The 20602-nt window shown below is 36.9% G+C and overlaps 1 protein-coding gene across 8 annotated transcripts in view; it reads left to right on the plus strand.

Moving 5' to 3' along the window:
• Positions 1-20602, plus strand: part of SANBR (SANT and BTB domain regulator of CSR) — a 60188-nt gene that overhangs the window by 36215 nt on the left and 3371 nt on the right. For 5 of the 8 annotated variants that reach the window (XM_044925933.2, XM_025261084.3, XM_044925935.2 and 2 more), the window contains 10 exons: positions 2186-2331; positions 3180-3276; positions 5042-5074; positions 6528-6627; positions 14599-14690; positions 15555-15572; positions 16029-16057; positions 16136-16209; positions 16512-16600; positions 20401-20492. In XM_044925933.2, the coding sequence (XP_044781868.1) occupies positions 2186-2331; positions 3180-3276; positions 5042-5074; positions 6528-6627; positions 14599-14690; positions 15555-15572; positions 16029-16057; positions 16136-16209; positions 16512-16600; positions 20401-20492 (770 nt within the window). Of the gene's footprint in view, positions 1-2185; positions 2332-3179; positions 3277-5041; positions 5075-6527; positions 6628-14598; positions 14691-15554; positions 15573-16028; positions 16058-16135; positions 16210-16511; positions 16601-20400; positions 20493-20602 lie in introns of those variants that run through there. The other 3 variants (XM_025261086.3, XM_044925934.2, XR_003102273.2) reach the window with 2 other exon arrangements.

The following is a 20602-nucleotide window of genomic DNA, read 5'->3' on the forward strand; positions in this document are numbered from 1 at the left end:
TCCACTGATGTGGAACTTTGCTGGACATCTGGTGGTTAAGAATCCGCCTTTCAATGCAAGTGACAGAGGTTTGATCCCTGGTCAAGGAACTAAGATCCATTATGCCACAGGTCATCTGAGCCTGTGTGTCTCAGCTAGAGAACTCTCACACTCTAAAACCTGTGCTCCACAACTGGAGAAACCCCCATATGGGGTGTTTCCACACACTGCTATGAAAACCCAGCACAGCCAAAATAAATAAATAAATTTTCCCCAATCTGACCTATGATCCATGTGATCTCAATAAACATCCTAACAGGTTTTTTTTAATCAGGAATGTAGCTAAGCTGATTCTAAAATATTTATGGAAATACAAAAGGCCAAGAACGGGTAAGAGACTCTCAAAGAACACAAAGGTAGAAGTACTGGGTTGGCCAAAATGACTTAGGAGGTTTTTCCATAACAGCTTAGGGATCTGAAAGAACTTTTTGGCCGACCCAATATCAAAATTTATTGTAAGTCTTGGTGATTATGACAGGGTGACATTGATGAAGATTAAACAGATGGACCAATACAAGAGAATGAAATACACTTGAACTTTGGACAACACTGACTTGAACTACGTGGGTCCACTTAAACCTGGATTTTTAAAAATAAATACGTACTGTACTATATATATAATATGCAATTGGTTAAATCCATGGATTTTTGTACATATGGGACTCCTAGAGCCGTTTCCCCAGAGATACTGGGGAATTCTGTACTCGAAGCTACCTGGATACTTGACTGTGAGAGAGGTGACATTACAGAGCAGTGGGCACAGGATAGACTTCCCAGGAAGAGGCACTGGGACATTGGGACATCAAAATGGGGAAAAAATGGTCCAAACCAATCCCCTAAAAGTCTGTATGTGGAACTTACCTGGTAGTCCAGTGGTTGAGAATCCACCTGCCAAAGCCAGTGACACAGGTTCAATCCCTGGTTGATCCCTGGTCTGGGAATATGCCACATGCCACCGGGCAGCTAAGCCCATGTGCCACAACTACTGAACCTGTGCCCTAGAGTCCATGTTCTGCAACTAGAGAAGCCACCTTAATCAGAAGCCCACGCACCGCAGCTAGAGAGTAGTTCCTGCTTGCTGTGGCTAGAGGAAGCCCACTCACAGCCATGAAGACCCAGTGCAGCCTTAAGTAAATAAATATTTTTTAAAAGCCTATATATGAGGCAAAGCTGATAAAGCTATCTTTTAATAATGCCACAAAGGAAGAAATTTTAAATTCAAGTACATTGGCTACATTAAATAACAAACTGAGGAGACAAGCTCACAGGTGGGACCAGATATTAGCATCATGTAGCTGTAAAAGGCTCATATTAAGATTTTTTAAAACTTGTACAAATTAATAGAAAAAGACAATAAGAACTTCACACAAGGAAGTTCCTCATTGTCCACTAAACATTGAAAGGATCTCAACCTCATTTTTAATTGGGGAAATGCAGATTAAAACCACAGTCAAATACCACTACATGCTCACCAGAGTAACTACAATTACCAAGTGTTACCAAGAACGTAGAGTAATGAGCACTTTCATACACTGCTGTTAGTTATTTAATTTGGTGCACATGAGCACTTGTGTATCAGGAAACATGTTGAAGAATGTTCATAATACTACTACTAAGGATAGTTCCAAGCTGGAAACAAGCTACCCACCAACTATGGAATAGATAAGCAAATGATAATTATTCATATAGAGAAATACTGTGCATATATTAATAGTTACATGCAGTAACATGGTTGAATCACAAAAACATAGCATTAAAACAAATGAGACAAAACTAAACTGTAGTGTTTAGAGATGTATCCTTAAGTGGTAAAAGGATAAAAGTAAGGAAGGAAGTACCAAAAAACTTGAGATAGAGGTTATCCTTTGAGAAGTAGGAGGTGATTTTGGTTGGGAATGGCCCTGTGGGAATCCTGGAGTATTGGCAGTATTCTGTTGTTTAGTGTGGATTGTGTTAAATGGATATTAGTTAAGGTATGCATTTATGTTTCATGCTTTTTTCTGTATAAGTAATATTTTTTCTTAAGAAAAAGTTTTAACTCATTCATGGGATGGTGTGACAGAGCAAAAAGGAACAGAAACCATCATCTTTAAAGGAATGTTTCTATAATGAACCAGCCTCTCAGATTTAGTCTTTTACACAACAGGGTTGTAAAGTAAAGGACCATATGGTTACTCTTCGTGATCAAGGTGAAGGTGAAGATTTGGTGTCCTGTCCAACTGCCAAAATACTGGATGATCTGCACAAACACAAAGATGTCATCCTTGTGCCTTTTGCTAGAGATACAATCAGGTGAGGTGAGGGAAACCCTGTACTGTAGCTTTATTCATTCAGTGGTTCCAATCCTAGAATCTTCTACCCCTAGTGCTTTCCCAAATCAGTAATGGGTAGTCCTTAAGTAGTTTGTGTTATTTCAGAAAGCCTAATTGAAATTGTGTTAGCTTACAATAAGAGCAAGCATGTGTTTATTTGATAGGGGGAAAAAAAACTCAAAATATTGGAAGTCCAAGGGGAAGAGAAACTAATAATAGGAGTTCCTGGTGACTGAAAAGATGAAGCCCACAATCCAGTTTTTGAGGGTTTTAAAAAATGTTCCTAAGTTACTTGAGACCATCTTAGCTTGACTGATTGAACTAGAAAAAAATTGATGGTTGCAACAAGTTATCTTTGCATAGATTTGAACTTCTTAGATTTAGTAATTAATGCAGTCACTTCCATCATTCTGCAGTTGCAGTGGACTATCAGGTTGGGGGTAGGAGGACCCTCTTAACAAAAGTTGTTCTCAAAGTAGTATCCACTATTGTAGCCTATTTTACCACCTGGCAGGTATGATGCTTGAGTGTAAGTGGTGGTCCCGCCATATGGGGTGACTTCTGCTGGGGGAATCACGAGATGCATTAAGAAATGTAAATGTTGAATGGCACACCTTGTACTTAAAAACTATATTTCTGAAGAACAGTTTATAGAACATTTGCAGTTAAAGCAGTATTGTTTGCATTTAAATTCTTAAGAAATTGGGGCATTCCCTGGTTGTCCAATGGTTAGGACTCTGTGTTTTCATTACTGGGTACGATGCAGGCAAAAAAAAGAAAGAGCTTAAAAATTAGACACTTCTTTCTAAAATGTCTTTTTCTTTAAAGTGATTCTAGTGGTCTCTGTGATGAAAAGGGTCTAGACTGTGATGTTTTACTGGAGCCAAATACACCATGGGGCCCCAAGAGTGGGGAGCTTAATGCTGTAAGTAGCTTGTTTCATTTATTCTTTCTTTCTTTTTTTTTTTTTAATTTTATTTTATTTTTAAACTTTACATAACTGTATTAGATTTGCCAAAATATCAAAATGAATCCGCCACAGGTATACATGTGTTCCCCATCCTGAACCCTCCTCCCTCCTCCCTCCCCAATTCCATCCCTCTGGGTCGTCCCAGTGCACCAGCCCCAAGCATCCAGTATCGTGCATCGAACCTGGACTGGCAACTCATTTCATACATGATATTTTACATGTTTCAATGCCATTCTCCCAAATCTTCCCACCCTCTCCCTCTCCCACAGAGTCCATAAGACTGTTCTATACATCAGTGTCTCTTTTGCTGTCTCGTACACAGGGTTATTGTTACCATCTTTCTAAATTCCATATATATGTGTTAGTATACTGTATTGGTGTTTTTCTTTCTGGCTTACTTCACTCTGTGTAATAGGCTCCAGTTTCATCCACCTCATTAGAACTGATTCAAATGTATTCTTTTTAATGGCTGAATAATACTTCATTGTGTATATGTACCACAGCTTTCTTATCCATTCATCTGCTGATGGACATCTAGGTTGCTTCCATGTCCTGGCTATTATAAACAGTGCTGCGATGAACATTGGGGTACTCATGTCTCTTTCCCTTCTGGTTTTCTCAGTGTGTATGCCCAGCAGTGGGATTGCTGGATCATAAGGCAGTTCTATTTCCAGTTTTTTAAGGAATCTCCACACTGTTCTCCATAGTGGCTGTACTAGTTTGCATTCCCACCAACAGTGTAAGAGGGTTCCCTTTTCTCCACACCCTCTCCAGCATTTATTACCATTTATTCTTTCTTTATAAAAACAACAGATGATATTTAATCTTTGACAGAAATATGATCAGTTTAAATTAATACTGCAATTTTCATTAATAGACATTTACTGACTATCATAACAAAGTGTTATGCTGAATTAACAGGACTATAAGGCTGATATTTTCCTTGCCCTCAAAGAATTAATAATCAAAATTTGGGGAAAAATATAGTCTTCAGGGTTTATTATGGACAAATAGTGATTTGCAGAATAAAGATCATATGAATGGGGTATTTCATCCCCTCTTAGTCCTATAAACTTTTTTGGTGTAAAATTCTCTTTTTTTAAATTGTATTCAGTAATGCATTTAGTTTTTCCAAGGTTTCAAAACTGAGATGTTTTTAAGGTGATTGGAAAGCTTTGATGCATTTGATTCCTGTGACTAACAGCCAGGGAGTCCCTCTTTGCCTGAGAACGTCCTGTCTTTGTGTTAGTTGAAGTAGCATTTACCTAAGAAAGTGAAATATTCCATGTAAAATGTTCTGTAAGCTTCAGATCACTATTAGTGTTTAATTATTGACATTTATTTATAAATTGTATATAAAATAGCAAATTAAATTTCTTGAATATCCATATATATATGGCTCCTTAATTTAATATAAAATATAAACATTAAAAAGTGAAATAATTCACAAAACAACATTATGTTATCTCTGTATGTGATTTATTTGTCCTGTAGAAATTACACTAGGAAATGTTGATTTTTTTTTTAATTTTTTTTGTAGACATACACATCTTTCTCTGTGCAGGGAATATAAAAAATTGTACTATATCATTTTTAGATGAGCTATTTCACACTAGAAGGGAGCCATACTTGTAACTTTCTCTAACTCTTCTATGATATCCACATGAAAATAAGGAGCTGCAATCTTAAGTATTAATCTCTTATTTGGCTTTTTTTATAGTTCTTATCACTGAAAAACTGGACTCTGCAGCTGGTAAGTGAGCAACTATATTTCACTTTCATAAATCTTTTTCCCTACATCAAAGTTTAGTTTAATAGAATCTTATAAGTATCTTATTTTATAGTGAAGCGAGTAAAGTAAAAGTCGCTCAGTCATGTCTGACTCTTTGTGACCCCATGGACTATACAGTCCATGGAATTCTCTAGGCCAGAATACTGGAGAGGATAGTCTTTCCTTTCTCCAGGGGATCTTCCCCACCCAGGGATCAAATCCAGGTCTCCTGCATTGCAGGCAGATTCTTTACCAACTGAGCTATTGTAGAAAACCCTTATTATAGGTGTTAGTTAAATGTATGGCATCCTTTTCAGCATCTATAATTTTACATTTACTAAAAATATTGTTGGCTTCCCTCATTGCTCAGTTGGTAAAGAATACACCTGCAATGCAGGAGACCCCAGTTTGATTCCTGGGTTGGGAAGATATGCTGGAGAAGGGATAGGTTACCCACTCCAGTATTTTTGGGCTTCCCTTGTGGCTTAGCTGGTAAAGAATCCGCCTGCAGGGCGGGAGATCTGGGTTCGATCTCTGGGTTGGGAAGATCCCCTGGAGAAGGGAAAGGCTACCCACTCCAGTATTCTGGCCTGGATAATTCCATGGACTTGTAAAACAGACATATACTCCATTATCTGGCTGCATAACCCATAAGTTTTCTTAAAGGACTTTTTTGAAAAGTCACTTGGAAGTCACATTTAGAATATTGAACAAAACCACAAATCAATTAAGTTCCATTTATTTGGATGGTTGATTGACTTACTGTTTTTTCTTGCCTGTTTGCCATTGCTATGCCATCTGCCACCAGTATTCATAAGAATGGAATAGACATTGGTATCAGTGATAACAGACAGGAGGGTGGCTGGATGCACGAAACTGATGTGGATATGTTTAATCCAAGACCACATTCACCCAGAGAATGTGCACGTGTACTTATTTGTTGTTTAGTTGCTAAGTCATGTCTGACTCTTTTTCAGCCTCATGGACTGTAGCCCACCAGGCTCCTCTGTCCATGGGATTTCCCAGGCAAGAATCCTGGAGTGGGTTGCCATTTCTCTCCCCATTGCTTGTTTATGAGACTACATTAATATTGACAATTATTGTATTTTAACTTAATTTTAATAATCAAGGAAAATATTTTCAGTTGAGAAATAGGGTTGCAGTTCAGCAGATACTAAGTACCTATAATATGCCCATCACTCTGCTAGAATCTATGAAAACAGTAAATTTTCTAAATATTTCTTAGAATGTTATCCTGTCTTAAATGTAGAAATTCTTAGATCCATTTCCCAAATGTTGTGCTAGGCAGTGGTCATTTTATCAGTTTTTGTTTGGCTCATTCATCCAGAATAAGTAGATAAATGTGTTTGGAAGAATTCATTGGTGATGCGATAAGATAAAATTTTAATATGGTATGTTTTGTTTTTTATTTTAGAAACAACAGTCATTATTTTCCGAAGAAGAAGAATATACCACTGGGTCCGAGGTCACTGAAGATGAAGTTGGAGATGAAGAAGAAGTATCCAAGAAACAAAGTATGGATTTCTAAGTTGAAACTCATCTCACTTTTATAAGGAGGCTATATCCTGAAGGATTTAACGCAAGGGATGAGGAAGGGGCTTTATAAGTCTACCTGCTAGGTTACAATGTGGAAAAAATAATAGAGGCTTCATCAAGATTCTCTAACCCTGACACTAACACAGAACACTCATAAAGTTATTTTTAAAAAGTGTGGTATACTAAGAAATAATCCTCCGAGTTTTCGTTTCAGGTATAACTTAATGGGTTTCTCAAAATGTGTGACTACATCAGTATACCTGAGATGATTGAAATGCCACTCAAATGAAGCATTAGATAATAGTCATCAAAGTATGATTTTTTTTTAACAATTAAAAAACCTTATTTTATACAACTGTAAAATGAACTTGTATCAAAATTTTTTCACTCATTAGAGTTAAAATGAGAGAACCAGCAGAGAAAAGTTAGGGTTAGGGTTAGGCATTTGACAACTCAGGTATTTATAGACATTTGAAAAAAGAATGTTAAAAAAAAGATTGCAAATTAGATACAAAACTGATTAATGTTCTACAGGGTAGCAAATCCATAATCTTTGGGGTTATCTTTCCTATTAGAAATAATTTGCATTTCTTTTTTTAAAAATAAATTTATTTTAATTGAAGGTTAATTACTTTACAATATTGTATTGGTTTTGCCATACATCACCATGAATCCACCATGGCTGTACACGTGTTCCCCATCCCGAACCCCCCTCCCACCTCCCTCCCCGTACCATCCCTCTGGGTCGTCCCAGTGCACCAGCCCCAATCAGTATCATACATCGAACTTGGACTGGCAATTCGTTTCATATATGATATTATACTTGTTTCAACGCCATTCTCCCAAATCATCCCACCCTCTCCCTCTCCCACAGAGTCCAAAAGACTGTTCTATACATCTGTGTTTCTTTTGCTGTCTCGCATACAGGGTTATCATTACCATCTTTCTAAATTCCATATGTATGTGTTAGTATACTGTATTGGTGTTTTTCTTTCTGGCTTACTTCACTCTGTATAATAGGCTCCAGTTTCATCCACCTCATTAGAAATGATTCAAATGTATTCTTCTTAATGGCTGAGTAATACTCCATTGTGTATATGTGCCACAGCTTTCTTATCCATTCATCTGCTGATGGACATCTAGGTTGCTTCCATGTCCTGGCTATTATAAACAGTGCTGCGATGAACATTGGGGTATACGTGTCTCTTTCAATTCTGATTTCCTCGGTGTGTATGCCCAGCAGCGGGATTGCTGGGTCATATAGCAGTTCTATTTCCAGTTTTTTAAGGAATCTCCATACTGTTCTCCATAGTGGCTGTACTAGTTTGCATTCCCACCAACAGTGTAAGAGGGTTCCCTTTTCTCCACACCCTCTCCAGCATTTATTGCTTGTAGACTTTTGGATTGCAGCCATTCTGACTGGCATGAAATGGTACCTCATTGTGGTTTTGATTTGCATTTCTCTGATAATGAGTGATGTTGAGCATCTTTTCATGTGTTTGTTAGCCATCTGTATGTCTTCTTTGGAGAAATGTCTGTTTAATTCTTTGGCCCACTTTTTGATTGGGTCGTTTATTTTTCTGGAATTGAGCTGCAGGAGTTGCTTGTATATTTTTGAGATTAGTTGTTTGTCACTTGCTTCATTTGCTATTATTTTCTCCCATTCTGAAGGCTGTCTTTTGTTGTGCAGAAGCTTTTAAGTTTAATTAGGTCCCATTTGTTTATTTTTGCTTTTATTTCCAATATTCTGGGAGGTGGGTCATAGAGGATCCTGCTTTGATGTATGTCGGAGAGTGTTTTGCCTATGTTCTCCTCTAGGAGTTTTATAGTTAGACATAAAAATTTGCATGGTAACATGAAACTTCACAGCATCTAGGCTTTAATCAATAGACATTTTTCTCTTTATATATTACTATATTTCACTTGCTTATATGTACTTTATTAAAGATTTTTTATTAGTACTTGTGAGGGATATTTGCCTGTAGTTTTTTTATGATGTCATCTTTAAATTCTGTTATCAGGTTAATACTGACCTCATAAAATCAGTTGGAAAATGTTCACTACCTTTTTCTGAAAGAATCTGTGTAGTATTTGTATTCTTTGGCCCTAAAATGTATGATAAAATTTAGCAGTGAAGTCATTTGGGCCTGGAGTTTTCTTTATATGAAGGTTTTTAACTATGAATTCAGTTTCTTTTATTAATATAGTGCTATTCAAGTTTTCTATTTCTTCTTAAATCTGTTTTGACTTCTTTCAAGGAATATGTCCATTTTATCCAAATTGTCATTGTCAGATTTATTAGCATGAGGTTGCTCATAGTATTTTCTTATCCTTTTCTATCTGAAGGATCTCTGGTGATGTCCCTTTTTCATTCCTGGTATTGTTAATTTGTGTTTTATATTCCTTTTTTCTTAATAAGTTTAGCTATAGGTTTATTAGTTTTATTGATCATTTCCAGGAACCAGCTTTTGATTTCATAGACTTTCTCTGTAGTTTGTCCATTTTATATTTCATTGATTTTCAGCCTTATATTTACTGTTTCCTTCTTTGAACTTACTTTGGACTTAATTTCCTCTTTTTTCTAGCTTCTTAACGTGGAAACTTAAATTACTGATTTTTTTACTTTATTTTCTAGAATAAGCATTTAAAACTATAAGACTCACTCTAAACACTGCTTTTTAACTATTTCTCATAGATTTTGGTATATCTTGTTTTCATTTATATTTAGTACAAAATATTTTCTAATTTCCCTCATGATTTTGTCTTTGACCCATGTATTGCTCAGTAATGTGTTTAATTTCCAAATATTTTCAGATTTTCTGAATACTTTTCAGTTGTAGATTTCTCATATAATTGCATTATGATTTAAAAATGTACTCTCTGTGTTTTCATCTTCTAAGTTTTATTGACACATGTTCCAGAAGTGCATGAAAACAGTGTGAATTCTGCTGTTTTTGGTGGAGTAGTCTGTAAATGTAGAGTGAAGTCGGTTTGATTTTCTAGTGCTCATTTTCTGACTACTTGTTCTATCAATTAGTAAGAGATTAGCATTGAAATCTCAAGCTATCATGTTAATTTATGTATTTTTCCTTTCAAGGCTGTCAGCTTTTGCTTTATGTATGGGTTAGAGCTTTGTAACTGGGCACATACACAATTATAGTGTATTGACTCTTTTATCATGATATAGTTTCCCAGGTGGCACAGTGGTAAAGAATCTGCCTGCCAATGCAGGAGACTCCAGAGACATGGGTTCAATCCCTGATTTGGGACGATCCCCTGGAGTAGGAAATGGCAACTGACTCCAGTATTCTTGACTGGAAAATTCCATAGAGAGAGGAGCCTGATGGACTACTGTCCATGGGGTCTCAAAGAGTCAAGACATGCTTGAGCAGCAGGCATGGCATGGCATAATGTGTGTTTGAGCTTTGTAACTAGGCATATATACATTTATAGTGTACTGACTATTTTATCATGATGGAGCCTTCTTTATTTATAGTAGAACTGCTTATCTTAAAGTCTGTTTTGTTTAATTTTAACATAATCACTCTAGATTTGTTTTGTTTAATTTTAACATAATCACTCTAGATTTGTTTTGTTTACCATTTGAATGATATATCTTTCTCCTATCCTTTTATTTTCAACATTCGGAGTTTTTAATTTGAAGTATGTATCTTGTATATAGCATATTGTTGGAAATTGCTTTCTTGTCCAGTTTGACAATCTCTGCATTTTGATTGGACCATTTATTTTATTTATATTTAATGTGTTTATTGATATGGTTGTGTTAGGTTTGCCATTTTGCTGTTCATTTTCTAATTGGCTCAAATGTTTTGTTTCTCTGTTTCTCCTTTACTGCTTTTTTTTGTGCTAAGAAAATTTTAGTATATTATTTAAATTATTAGCTTTTTAGTTATATTTCTTTGCATTTGATTGTTCTAAAGATTTCAACATGCCTTTTTAATCTATCACAGTCTACTTAAAGGTAATATGAATTACTCCAGGTAAAATATTAACATAAGAACCTTTAGAGAAGGGAACAAAGAAAAATATATACCTTTAGTCCTTTATATTTACCAACATGTTTATCATTTGTGTCTATATCTTTGTTACCATCTGATGTTATTTTCTTTCATTCATTCATTCATTCATGAGTGAAAGTCTCTCAGTGTGTCCGACTCTTTGCGACCCCATGGATTAACCAACTGAGCATGAAGGACTTCTTATTTCCTGTAGTGCAAGTATACTGCAAGTGTACTAGTGAATTCTCTTGTTTTTATTCACCTGAAAATGTCTTTATGTTGCTTTTGTTTTTGAAGTACAGTTTTCTCAATTTATAATTCTTGATTAACAACTTTTTTCTTTTAGCACTTCTTTTTAAATTTGGAGGATAATTGCTTTGTAATGTTGTATTGGTTTCTGTCATACAACAGCACTAATCAGCCATAACTGTATAACTATATATCTATATATTGCCTTCTTTCAGCACTTTAAATATGTCATTTCAATGTCTTCTGGCCTCCATTGTTTCTGAGAAGTTAGTCCTTGTGATAAAAATTTTCCCCTGTTATGTATGTAATGTATACTTTTAATCTCGCTGCTTTCAAGATTTATCTTTTTATTTTTGACTTTTAGAAGTTTGACTACGGTATGCCTAGATGTGATTTTCTATGTGTTTATTTTATTTGGGACTTGTTGAACTTTTTGAATCTATAAATTGTTATCTTACAATCATTATTTCTTTAAGTATTTTTTGTGCCCTTTTCTCACATTTGTTTTCTGGGTCTCCAATATACCTATGGCCTTTTGATATTGTCTCTGAGGCTCTGGGTCCTTTCTTCAGTCATCTCTCCCCCCGATTGGATAATTTCTAATCCTTGACTTCACATTCACTGATTCATTTTTCTGCCATTTCAGATTTTCTTTTGAGCCTATCTGGTACATTTTTTAACTTTTTCATTTCAGTTACACCTTTCAGCTCTAGAATTTCCCCCCTGGTTCTTCTTTTATATTTTCTGTTTATGTGTTGAGAGTCTCTCTACCATTTTTCCTTTGAACATATTTGTAACAGTTGCTTTGAAATTATTGTCTCCCAAGTCCAACATGCTGGCCTTCTCAATCCGTTTCTATCAACTGTTTCTTCTGAGTGGATCATACTTATCATTTTCTTTATCTCATGACTTCTGGGTGAAAATTAAATTCTGTAGGTTCAGTTCAGTTCAGTTCAGTCGCTCAGTCGTGTCCGACTCTGCGACCCCATGAATTAAGGCACGCCAGGCCTCCCTGTCCATCACCAACTCACGGAGTTCACTCAGACTCACGTCCATCAAGTCAGTGATGCCATCCAGCCATCTCATCCTCTGTCGTCCCCTTCTCCTCCTGCCCCCAATCCCTCCCAGCATCAGAATCTTCCAATGAGTCAACTCTTCACATGAGGTGGCCAAAGTACTGGAGTTTCAGCTTTAGCATCATTCCTTCCAAAGAAATCCCAGAGCTGATCTCCTTCATAATGGACTGGTTGGCTCTCCTTGCAGTCCAAGGGACTCTCAAGAGTCTTCTCCAACACCACAGTTCAAAGGCATCAATTCTTTGGTGCTCAGCTTTCTTCACAGTCCAACTCTCACATCCATACATGACCACTGGAAAAACCATAGCCTTGACTAGACGGACCTTTGTTGGCAAAGTCATGTCTCTGCTTTTGAATATGCTATCTAGGTTGGTCATCTTTGTGCAACTCTGAAACCTTTTATTCTCCTAAGAATTGTTGGGATTTTTGTTCTCATAAGCAGTTAACCTGCCTAAGCCACACTGCAAAATGTGTCTCCCTGCTGGTGTCTCTGCACAGGTTTTTTTGCCTGCTAAGTGCTGCTGCTTTTGCCTATCCCCCACCTCAAAGGCCATACCAGCCTGTGTAGTTTAGTGAGCTTCTTCTGGTACTATGTCTTGGTTTCTCATGAAGTTCAGGTGGAGGAAAGAAATCTGCTTTGGGTTCCTTCATGGTCGCCAAAACTGTTGACTGAAAAAATATATTCACATTCTGAAAGTAGAGAGCTATTTTATATGGTGGGAATGTTTAAGACACTGAGCCCAGGACACAGCATCTCAGTAGCTCTGAGAAAACTGCTCCATGGAGGCAGGGGGACATTAGGTTATATACAAGTTTGCAACAAATAGAGCAGGCAGTCTGAACATCAAGATCAGGTATCAAGTGAAGGAATTTAGCATTCTGTGTATGGGAAGATGCAAGCCTCTGGGCTCACTAAATTTATTCCTTTCATGTGCACCTCAGCTATCTGGGGCCAGTCCTGTTCCTTGTTCACCTTGCTTCTTGCATTCCCCCAGCTCCTCAGCAGTCACCATGGAGGGTGGCAGCATCTGCAGGATGACAGTTTGGGGAGTTTAGTGGTCAGCCAAGGAAAGAATTTATTGGGGGCTCAGCTGCTTGGTGGTTTCTTGCTTTGGGGTTCCCCTAGATTCCTACTTGTTTTTCCAGTCCCAGGTCTGACCTGTGATAATTCAAGCCAGCAAGACTCTCAGAAGCTCAAGCTAAAGACAGTTTGGGGAAGTATTCAAAGGCACAGGAAATGTGCCTCCTCTCACAGAGAGCAGTTCTGTCTTCCAGTGATCAACACCCCACCCTAGTTTCTGCTTGCCTTTTTAGCTGAGCTTCCTAGGGTCTCCCGTGTACTTGCATAGTTCAACATTCAGCTCAGAATTAGTTCATGTTCACATTTTAGGCCTCAGATCTCTTTCTTATTTCCAAAATTTCCCCTTTGAATACCTAGCTTCTCTGTTGCTTTGAACTCTATCATTTTCTCCCTGCAACTCAAGGTTATAATTTTCCTCCCTGAGCTGGGGACGGGGAAAGTGCCCTCAGATAAGAAAGCTTTTTTCACATGTAAACAGTGAACTTTCTCTCTTCCTTTGATTATTCTCCAGTACCTGCAGATGATTGTTCATACTATTTTTGTTCTATTTTTATCATTATTTGCGGGGGAGGAATTTTCCACCCTTTCACACTGCTGTTATCATGTAGCCCACCCTGTCAAGGCTTTTAGCAATATAACACTTGTTAATCTCCCACATTAACAGAGACACACATGTCAGGGGCCCAGGGCCAGCAAAAATATAAATCTATCTGGATTCTAGATGTTGTTTTGTCTTTATTCTGTTATCTTCAAGATTGTCTTCTATGTAGCACATTTTACAGGTTTTTCCTTTATGGTAGTGATGAAGTTTCTTTTTTAAGATAGAGCAAAAACTGTAAAGATGGTGTGCAAATAATTGATAATTGGGAAACAGCAATCTAATGTATCATTATCAAATATCCAACCTTGTTTTTAGAGAAATACTTCTTTCCCCTCCCTCTTTTTTGGCCTGTCTCCTTTCTCCACTAAACTGTCAGCCAAGAGTAAGGTCTGAATGTTCATAGCAGGAATGCCCTCGTTTTGAATATAGTTTATCCCAGATCTGCTTCTTCCTAGGATCATTTATGGTCTACCTCCATTTTTACCCTTATAGCCCAAACTCCTGTGTGAACAAAGGCATTTTAAAGATTGTGTGTGTGACCTCTTCTTTCCTCCCCTTCTCAATTTGTGATTTTTTGGGTTACAGCTATTTTTTATATTGAAAAATTTGGAATTAGGAGATGACTCCACTGTCACATTAGATTCAGGGAAATATGTGTAATTTCCCCAACATTTTTCTACATTTAATTTCATTGGGACTTGGAATTCATTGCCCTCATTTTTTCCCCTAAGATTTTCACCAAGTAGAAAGAAGAAAAGTAAATGAACCTCTATAAAGCACTTTTAGTTTTATTTCTCCATATATTTACTTTTTATCCAAAGGTAATTTCTTAGTTTTTAAAAACAGTGTTTTATTTTTTCAGTGATTTTATTTTTTGGATGTGACAAGTGCATGGACTGATAACACTAATGTTCTATCATCAGGGAAAAAGGAGAAGCCAAAGAAGTTCACTAAACAACCAAAAAAGCAGATGTCTTCACCCTGTGGTCAGAAGAAAGAAAAGGTACTGGAGAAGGTAACTATAAATTATCTATTACTATTCTAAAGTTTGTGTTAAGAAATAAGCAGATACATCCAGGAAAAATCCAAAAAAGAAGAGCTACGAGTACCACAGTGGAATGCTAGCAGTGTAGAAATGAGTGAAGAATCTCTGTGAAGACTGAGATTAAAGATCTCTAAGGTATATTGACACATGAAGAAAGGAAAGTGAAGTATAAGAAAGATAAATTAGCAGTTTTGGATTAGCATATACAAACTACTATGTATAAAATAGACAACAAGATCCTACAGCACAGGGGACTATATTCAAAGTCTTATAATAAACTACAATGGAAAAGAATGTGAAAAAGAATATATATAAGTATATATATAATAGGCTTCCCTGGTAGCTCAGACAGTAAAGAATCTACCTGCAGTGTGGGAAACCCAGGTTTGATCTCTATGTTGGGAAGATTCCCTAGAGAAGGGAATGGCTATTCACTCCAGAGTATATGCTGAATCACTTTATACCAGAAGCTAACACACCATTGCAAATTAACTATACTTTAAGAGAAGAAGAAAACAGGAAAAGTGCAGAGCAGTATGTATAGTGGTATATTATGCTACCATTTATGTAGACTAGATAAAGGAATATATATGAATTTTCTTATATATCCATAAAATAGCTATAGAAAGCTATATCAGAAATTGATAAAATTGGTTGCCTCTAAGGAAGGGAATTGGATATCTAGGGGGAAGGACAGAAACTTTTTTACTTTGTCCTATTTATACTTCTTGAATTTTGAACCAGTATTACTTATTCAAAAAATAAAACAATTTTTAGAATTGATTATATTTTATGACCTTTTAAAATTATTCTTATTTCCTCATGCCTTCAAAGGAAGGAGTAAAAAGCCAGGTAGGAATAAGAAAACAGTATAACTACTGTTGGCTAAAAGAGGAACTGTGGATTCTAAAAATGTGTGAAAAACTGGGGCGGAGACACATTCCACACAGTATATGTTGGATGAATTGCACATTCATCTCCATGTTAAGGACCACAGGCACAGAATGAGTGAATTCTGAAAGACTGCATTAGAGGTGTGGGGCTTCCAGGTCAGATAAAACAGGTTCAAATTCTAGGCCTCTTTCCCTTTGGATAAGTTTCTTAACTCCTCTGAAACTGTTTTAATATAGAGAGAATAATCGCATCTATCTCACATGTTTGTTGCAGGGCTTCAATGAAACAATGCTTGTAATGCTCTTGGTACAGTATCTTGTACCCAATAAATGTAAACTCTTTTTTGTTATTACCTATAATGCTAATCAGTAAATATGTTCTAATTGGGCCTCAATGTTGTCTACTTTTTTTTAGTCAACTTCTAGAGATGTGTCTCCTTTCATGTGAGTATTACTCCTTAATCCAGTCAGATGTTCACTCTAAAAACATCAATGCTGATTTTTGTTTAATTTTTTTAATAGTGTGAGTATGCAGAAGAATAAGTGGGATGCCACAAGATCCTTGAGATTCAACCAAGATGCTCAAAGAGAAGATGGTAAGTAGTAGTATTTGGGTAATGTACAAATTGGATATAAATAGCAATGATAGGAGTCTTTTATAAAGTATGCTGAATAGCTTTAAAGGTTCCAACTGAAATAAGGCCCAAAATTAGCACATTTCCTTAGGCATCAACCAGAGTTTCATTACTAGACAACCCCAGTAGATAATGTGTGGTTTCATGCATCCGTCATTCTGAGGTCTCTCAGACTGACTTTCATCCACTGCTTCCACTTTCAAGAAGGCTGAATAATTAAACATCTTCATAAAAAGTAAGATTTATTAATTTTTACATTTCAGATCAGCGGCGGATGTCTGAAATTACTGGGCACCTAATAAAGATGAGATTGGGTGATCTGGATCGAGTCAGGTCAAAGGAAGCAAAAGAAGTAAGAATTACATACTCATGTATGGTGCTTGCTTAGTACTCTTTCCTACTTTATTTTCATTACAAGTGTAAAGATGCTTTATGATTTTAAAAGAGTAAATTTTTAATATATTTTTATATTCTGTACCAGTTAGCCAGTTCATTCACATTTAAGTTTTTCACCGCCTCGTATGGTCCATACTGTGTAACACACATAGTAAAGTACACTGTCCCTGAAAGTATAGTGTCCAAGAACAGATTAGCTTCATCGTGGAAGGTGACCTCCTGGAGTTGCTAATTTTATCAGCTCTGTATTGTGCTTAGATGTTATCTTTAAAATAGGATGTTATATTGCTATAAAAATGATAACAAGAAATACCTGTACTCTTACTGAATTGCATATTAGTTATAACATTATATATCATTATTAGTATCAGTATCATATATTTATAGTAACTTTTGCCCCTCATGCTTTTATTGAAAAATTTACTTCCCTACAAGAACAGGAAAAAAAATCATCATCACCATGGGTTAGACAAATATTTCTTAGCTCCAACACCAAAATCATGATCCATAAAAGAAAAAAATTGGATTTCATCAAAGTTTAAAACTTCTTTTTGAAAGGCATTATTAAGAGAATGAAAAAAAACAAGCCATAAACTGTGAGAAAATAAACAGCCCAATAAAAAGAAGCAGGCAAAAAATTAACCATAGACTTCATGAGAGAAGGTAGCAAAGAAGCACAGGAAAAGATGGCAACATCATGAGTCATCTTTTTTGTTTGTTTTTGCTAAGTCTTGTCCAACTCTTTTGTGACCCCCTGGACTGTAGTCCACCAGCACGTCTGTGTATGGGATTTCCCAGGCAAGAATACTGGAGCAGGTTGCCATTTCCTTCTCCAAAGGATCTTCCTGACCCAGGGATCGAATTCCTGTCTCCTGCAGTGCAGGCAGATTCTTTACTGCTGAGCCACCACCTGAAACACCATTAGTTGTTATTATTGTTGTTCAGTCACTAAGTCTTGTCCTACTCTTTGTGACCCCATGGGATGTAGCATACCAAGGCTCCTCTGTCCTCTACTATCTCCTGAAGTTTGCTCAGACTCTTGTCCACTGGATCAGTGAGGCTAACTATCTTACCCTCTGCTGCCCACTTCTCCTCTTGCCATCAGTCTTTTTCAGTATCAGAGTCTTTGCCAGTGAGTCAGCTGTTCACATCAGGTGGCTACAGTATTGGAACTTCAGCATCAGTCCTTTCAATGAATATTCAGGGTTGATTTCCTTTAGGATTGACTGGTTTGATCTCCTTGCAGTCCAGGGGACTCTCAAGAGTTTTCTCCAGCACCACAATTTGAAAGCATCTGTTCTTCGGTGCTCAGTCTTCTTTATGATCCAATTCTCGTATCCATACATGACTACTGGGAAAACCATAGCCTTGACTATACAAACCTTTGTCGGCAAAGTGGTAGCTCTGCTTTTGAATATGCTGGCTAGGTTTGACTTAGTTTTCCTTCCAAGGAGCAAGCGTCTTTTAATTTCATGGCCGCAGTCAAAATTTTCACCATGAAATTTTGCAGTGTCCACAGTGATTTTGGAGTCCAAGAAGGTAAAATCTGTCACTGCTTCTACTTTTTCTGCTTCTATTTGCCATGAAATGATGGGACCAGATGCCATGATCTTAGTTTTTTGATGTTGAGTTTCAAGCCAGCTTTTCACTACCTCCTATCAAGAGGCTCTTCAGTTCCTCTTCACTTCTTGCCATTAGAGTGGTATCATCTGCATATCTGAGGTTGTTGATATTTCTCCTAGCAGTCTTCATTCCAGCTTGTGATTCATCCAGCCCAGCATTTCACATGATATACTCTGTGTAAAAGTTAAGTAAGCAGGTTGACAGTATTTAGCCTTGACATATTCCTTTCCCAGTTTTGAACCAGTCCGTTGTTCCCTGTCTGGTTCTAGCTGTTGCTTCTTGACCCACATAGTTTCTCAGGAGACAAGTAAGGTGGTCCGGTATTCCCAGTTCTTTAAGAATTTTCCAGCTGTTATGATCCACACAATCAAAGGCTTTAGCGTAGTCAATGAAGCAGAAGTAGACATTTTTTCTGGAATTCCCTTGCTTTTTCCATGATCCAACAAATGTTCACAATTTGACCTCTGTTTCCTCTGCCTCTTATAAACCCATCTGTACATCTGGAAGTTCTCAGTTCACATACAGTTGAAGCCTAGCTTGAAGGATTTTGAGCATTACCATGCTAGCATGTGAAATGAGTACAGTTGTGCGGTAGTTTGAACATTCTTTGACATTGCCCTTCTTTGGAATGGAATGAAAACTGACCTTCTCCATTCGTATGGCCACTGCTGAGTTTTGCAAATTTGCTGACATACTGAGTATAGCACTTTAACAACATCATCTTTTAGAATTTGAAATAGCTCAACTGGAATTCCATCACCTCCACTAGCTTTGTTTGTAGTGATGCTTCTTAAGGCCCACTTGACTTCATACCCCAGGATGTCTGGCTCTAGGTGAGTGACAACACCATGGTGGTTATCTGGGTCATTAAGATCTTTCTTGTATAGTTCTTCTGTATATTCTTGCCACCCCTTCTTCATCCCTTCTGTTTCTGTTAGGTCCATACCGTTTCTTTCCTTTATCGTGCCCATCCTTGCATAAAATGTTCCCTTGACATCTCCAGTTTTCTTAAAGAAATCTCTAGTCTTTCCCATTCTGTTGTTTTCCTCTGTTTCTTTGCATTGTTCATTTGTAGAAGGCCTTCTTATCTCTCCTTGCTTTTCTCTGGAACTCTGCATTCAGTTGGGTATATCTTTCCTTTTTTCCTTTGCCTTTCACTTTACTTCTTTCCTCAGCTATTAGTGAAGCCTCCTCAGATAGCCTCTTCGGCCTTCTTAGTCATTAGGGAAACGTAAATTAATCCCTCAACAAGATACCACTATACACACACTAAAATGTCTAAAAAAATTTTTTTTAATATGCTAACAACAATATAGAGCAACTGGAACTGTCATATATAACTAGTAAGGGTGCAAAAGGGAATGGCTACTTTGGAAAACAGTTTGGCTGTTTCTTATATTGTTTAATGTTTACTCACCATACAGATCATTTCACACATCTTTACAAGGGCTTTATTTAGAATTGTTAAAAACTAGAAACAACCCAAATGTCCTTTATTTGATAAGTGAATGAGACTGCAGTATATATAAAAAAGAATGAGCTACTGATACATGCTGCAACATAGATGAATCTCCTACACATTATGGTAAGTGAAAGAAGCCCTATTCACAAGGCTGTAAGCTACATGATTCTGTATATATATAAGGTTCTAAAAAATGCAAAGGTGTAAGGACATAAAACAGGTAAGTAGGGGAATTTCCTGGCGATCCAGTGGTTAGGACTCTGTTCTTTCCCTGCCAAGGGCACAAGTTTTATCCTTGGTCAGGGAATTAAGATCCTGCAAACTACACAGACCAGCCAAGAAAAAAACCCAGAAGTTGATGGTTGCCAGAAAGTCATCAAATCATTGGCCTTAAAAGGGGGCACTAGGGGATTTTCTTGGGGTGATGGAACTGGGTTATGTCTCCCTTATAAGTGTTCACACAGCTGTATGCATTTGTCAAAATTCAACTCAGAACAGTACACTAAATAGGGTGAATTTTAAAGTAGTATGTATAAATTATAACTCAAAGAGCTAAACTTTTTAATTAAAAAAAAAATTGCTTCTAAATTAAAAAGTAATGCTGTTTCAATAAAGCCAGACTTCTTCTATTGGTTCCATATAGATAGTAACTTAATTTTGCTCCTTTACAGTTTGCAGGAGGTATTTATTCCAGGCTTGAAGCACAAATCAAGGCCTCAGTGCCAGTCAGTGCTCGGCAGAGCAGCTCGGAAAAAAACACAAGGTAAATCAGCAGAAGTGAATTCAGAATGCCAGTTTTGAAGTGATGATTTTTTTTTTCTTAAGGGAAAAATCATATGAACACTAGAAGCACATAATTTGGTTTTATTTTGT

The sequence above is a fragment of the Bubalus bubalis genome, chromosome 12, assembly GCF_019923935.1.
Source record: "Bubalus bubalis isolate 160015118507 breed Murrah chromosome 12, NDDB_SH_1, whole genome shotgun sequence".
Taxonomy (NCBI): Eukaryota; Metazoa; Chordata; class Mammalia; order Artiodactyla; family Bovidae; genus Bubalus; species Bubalus bubalis.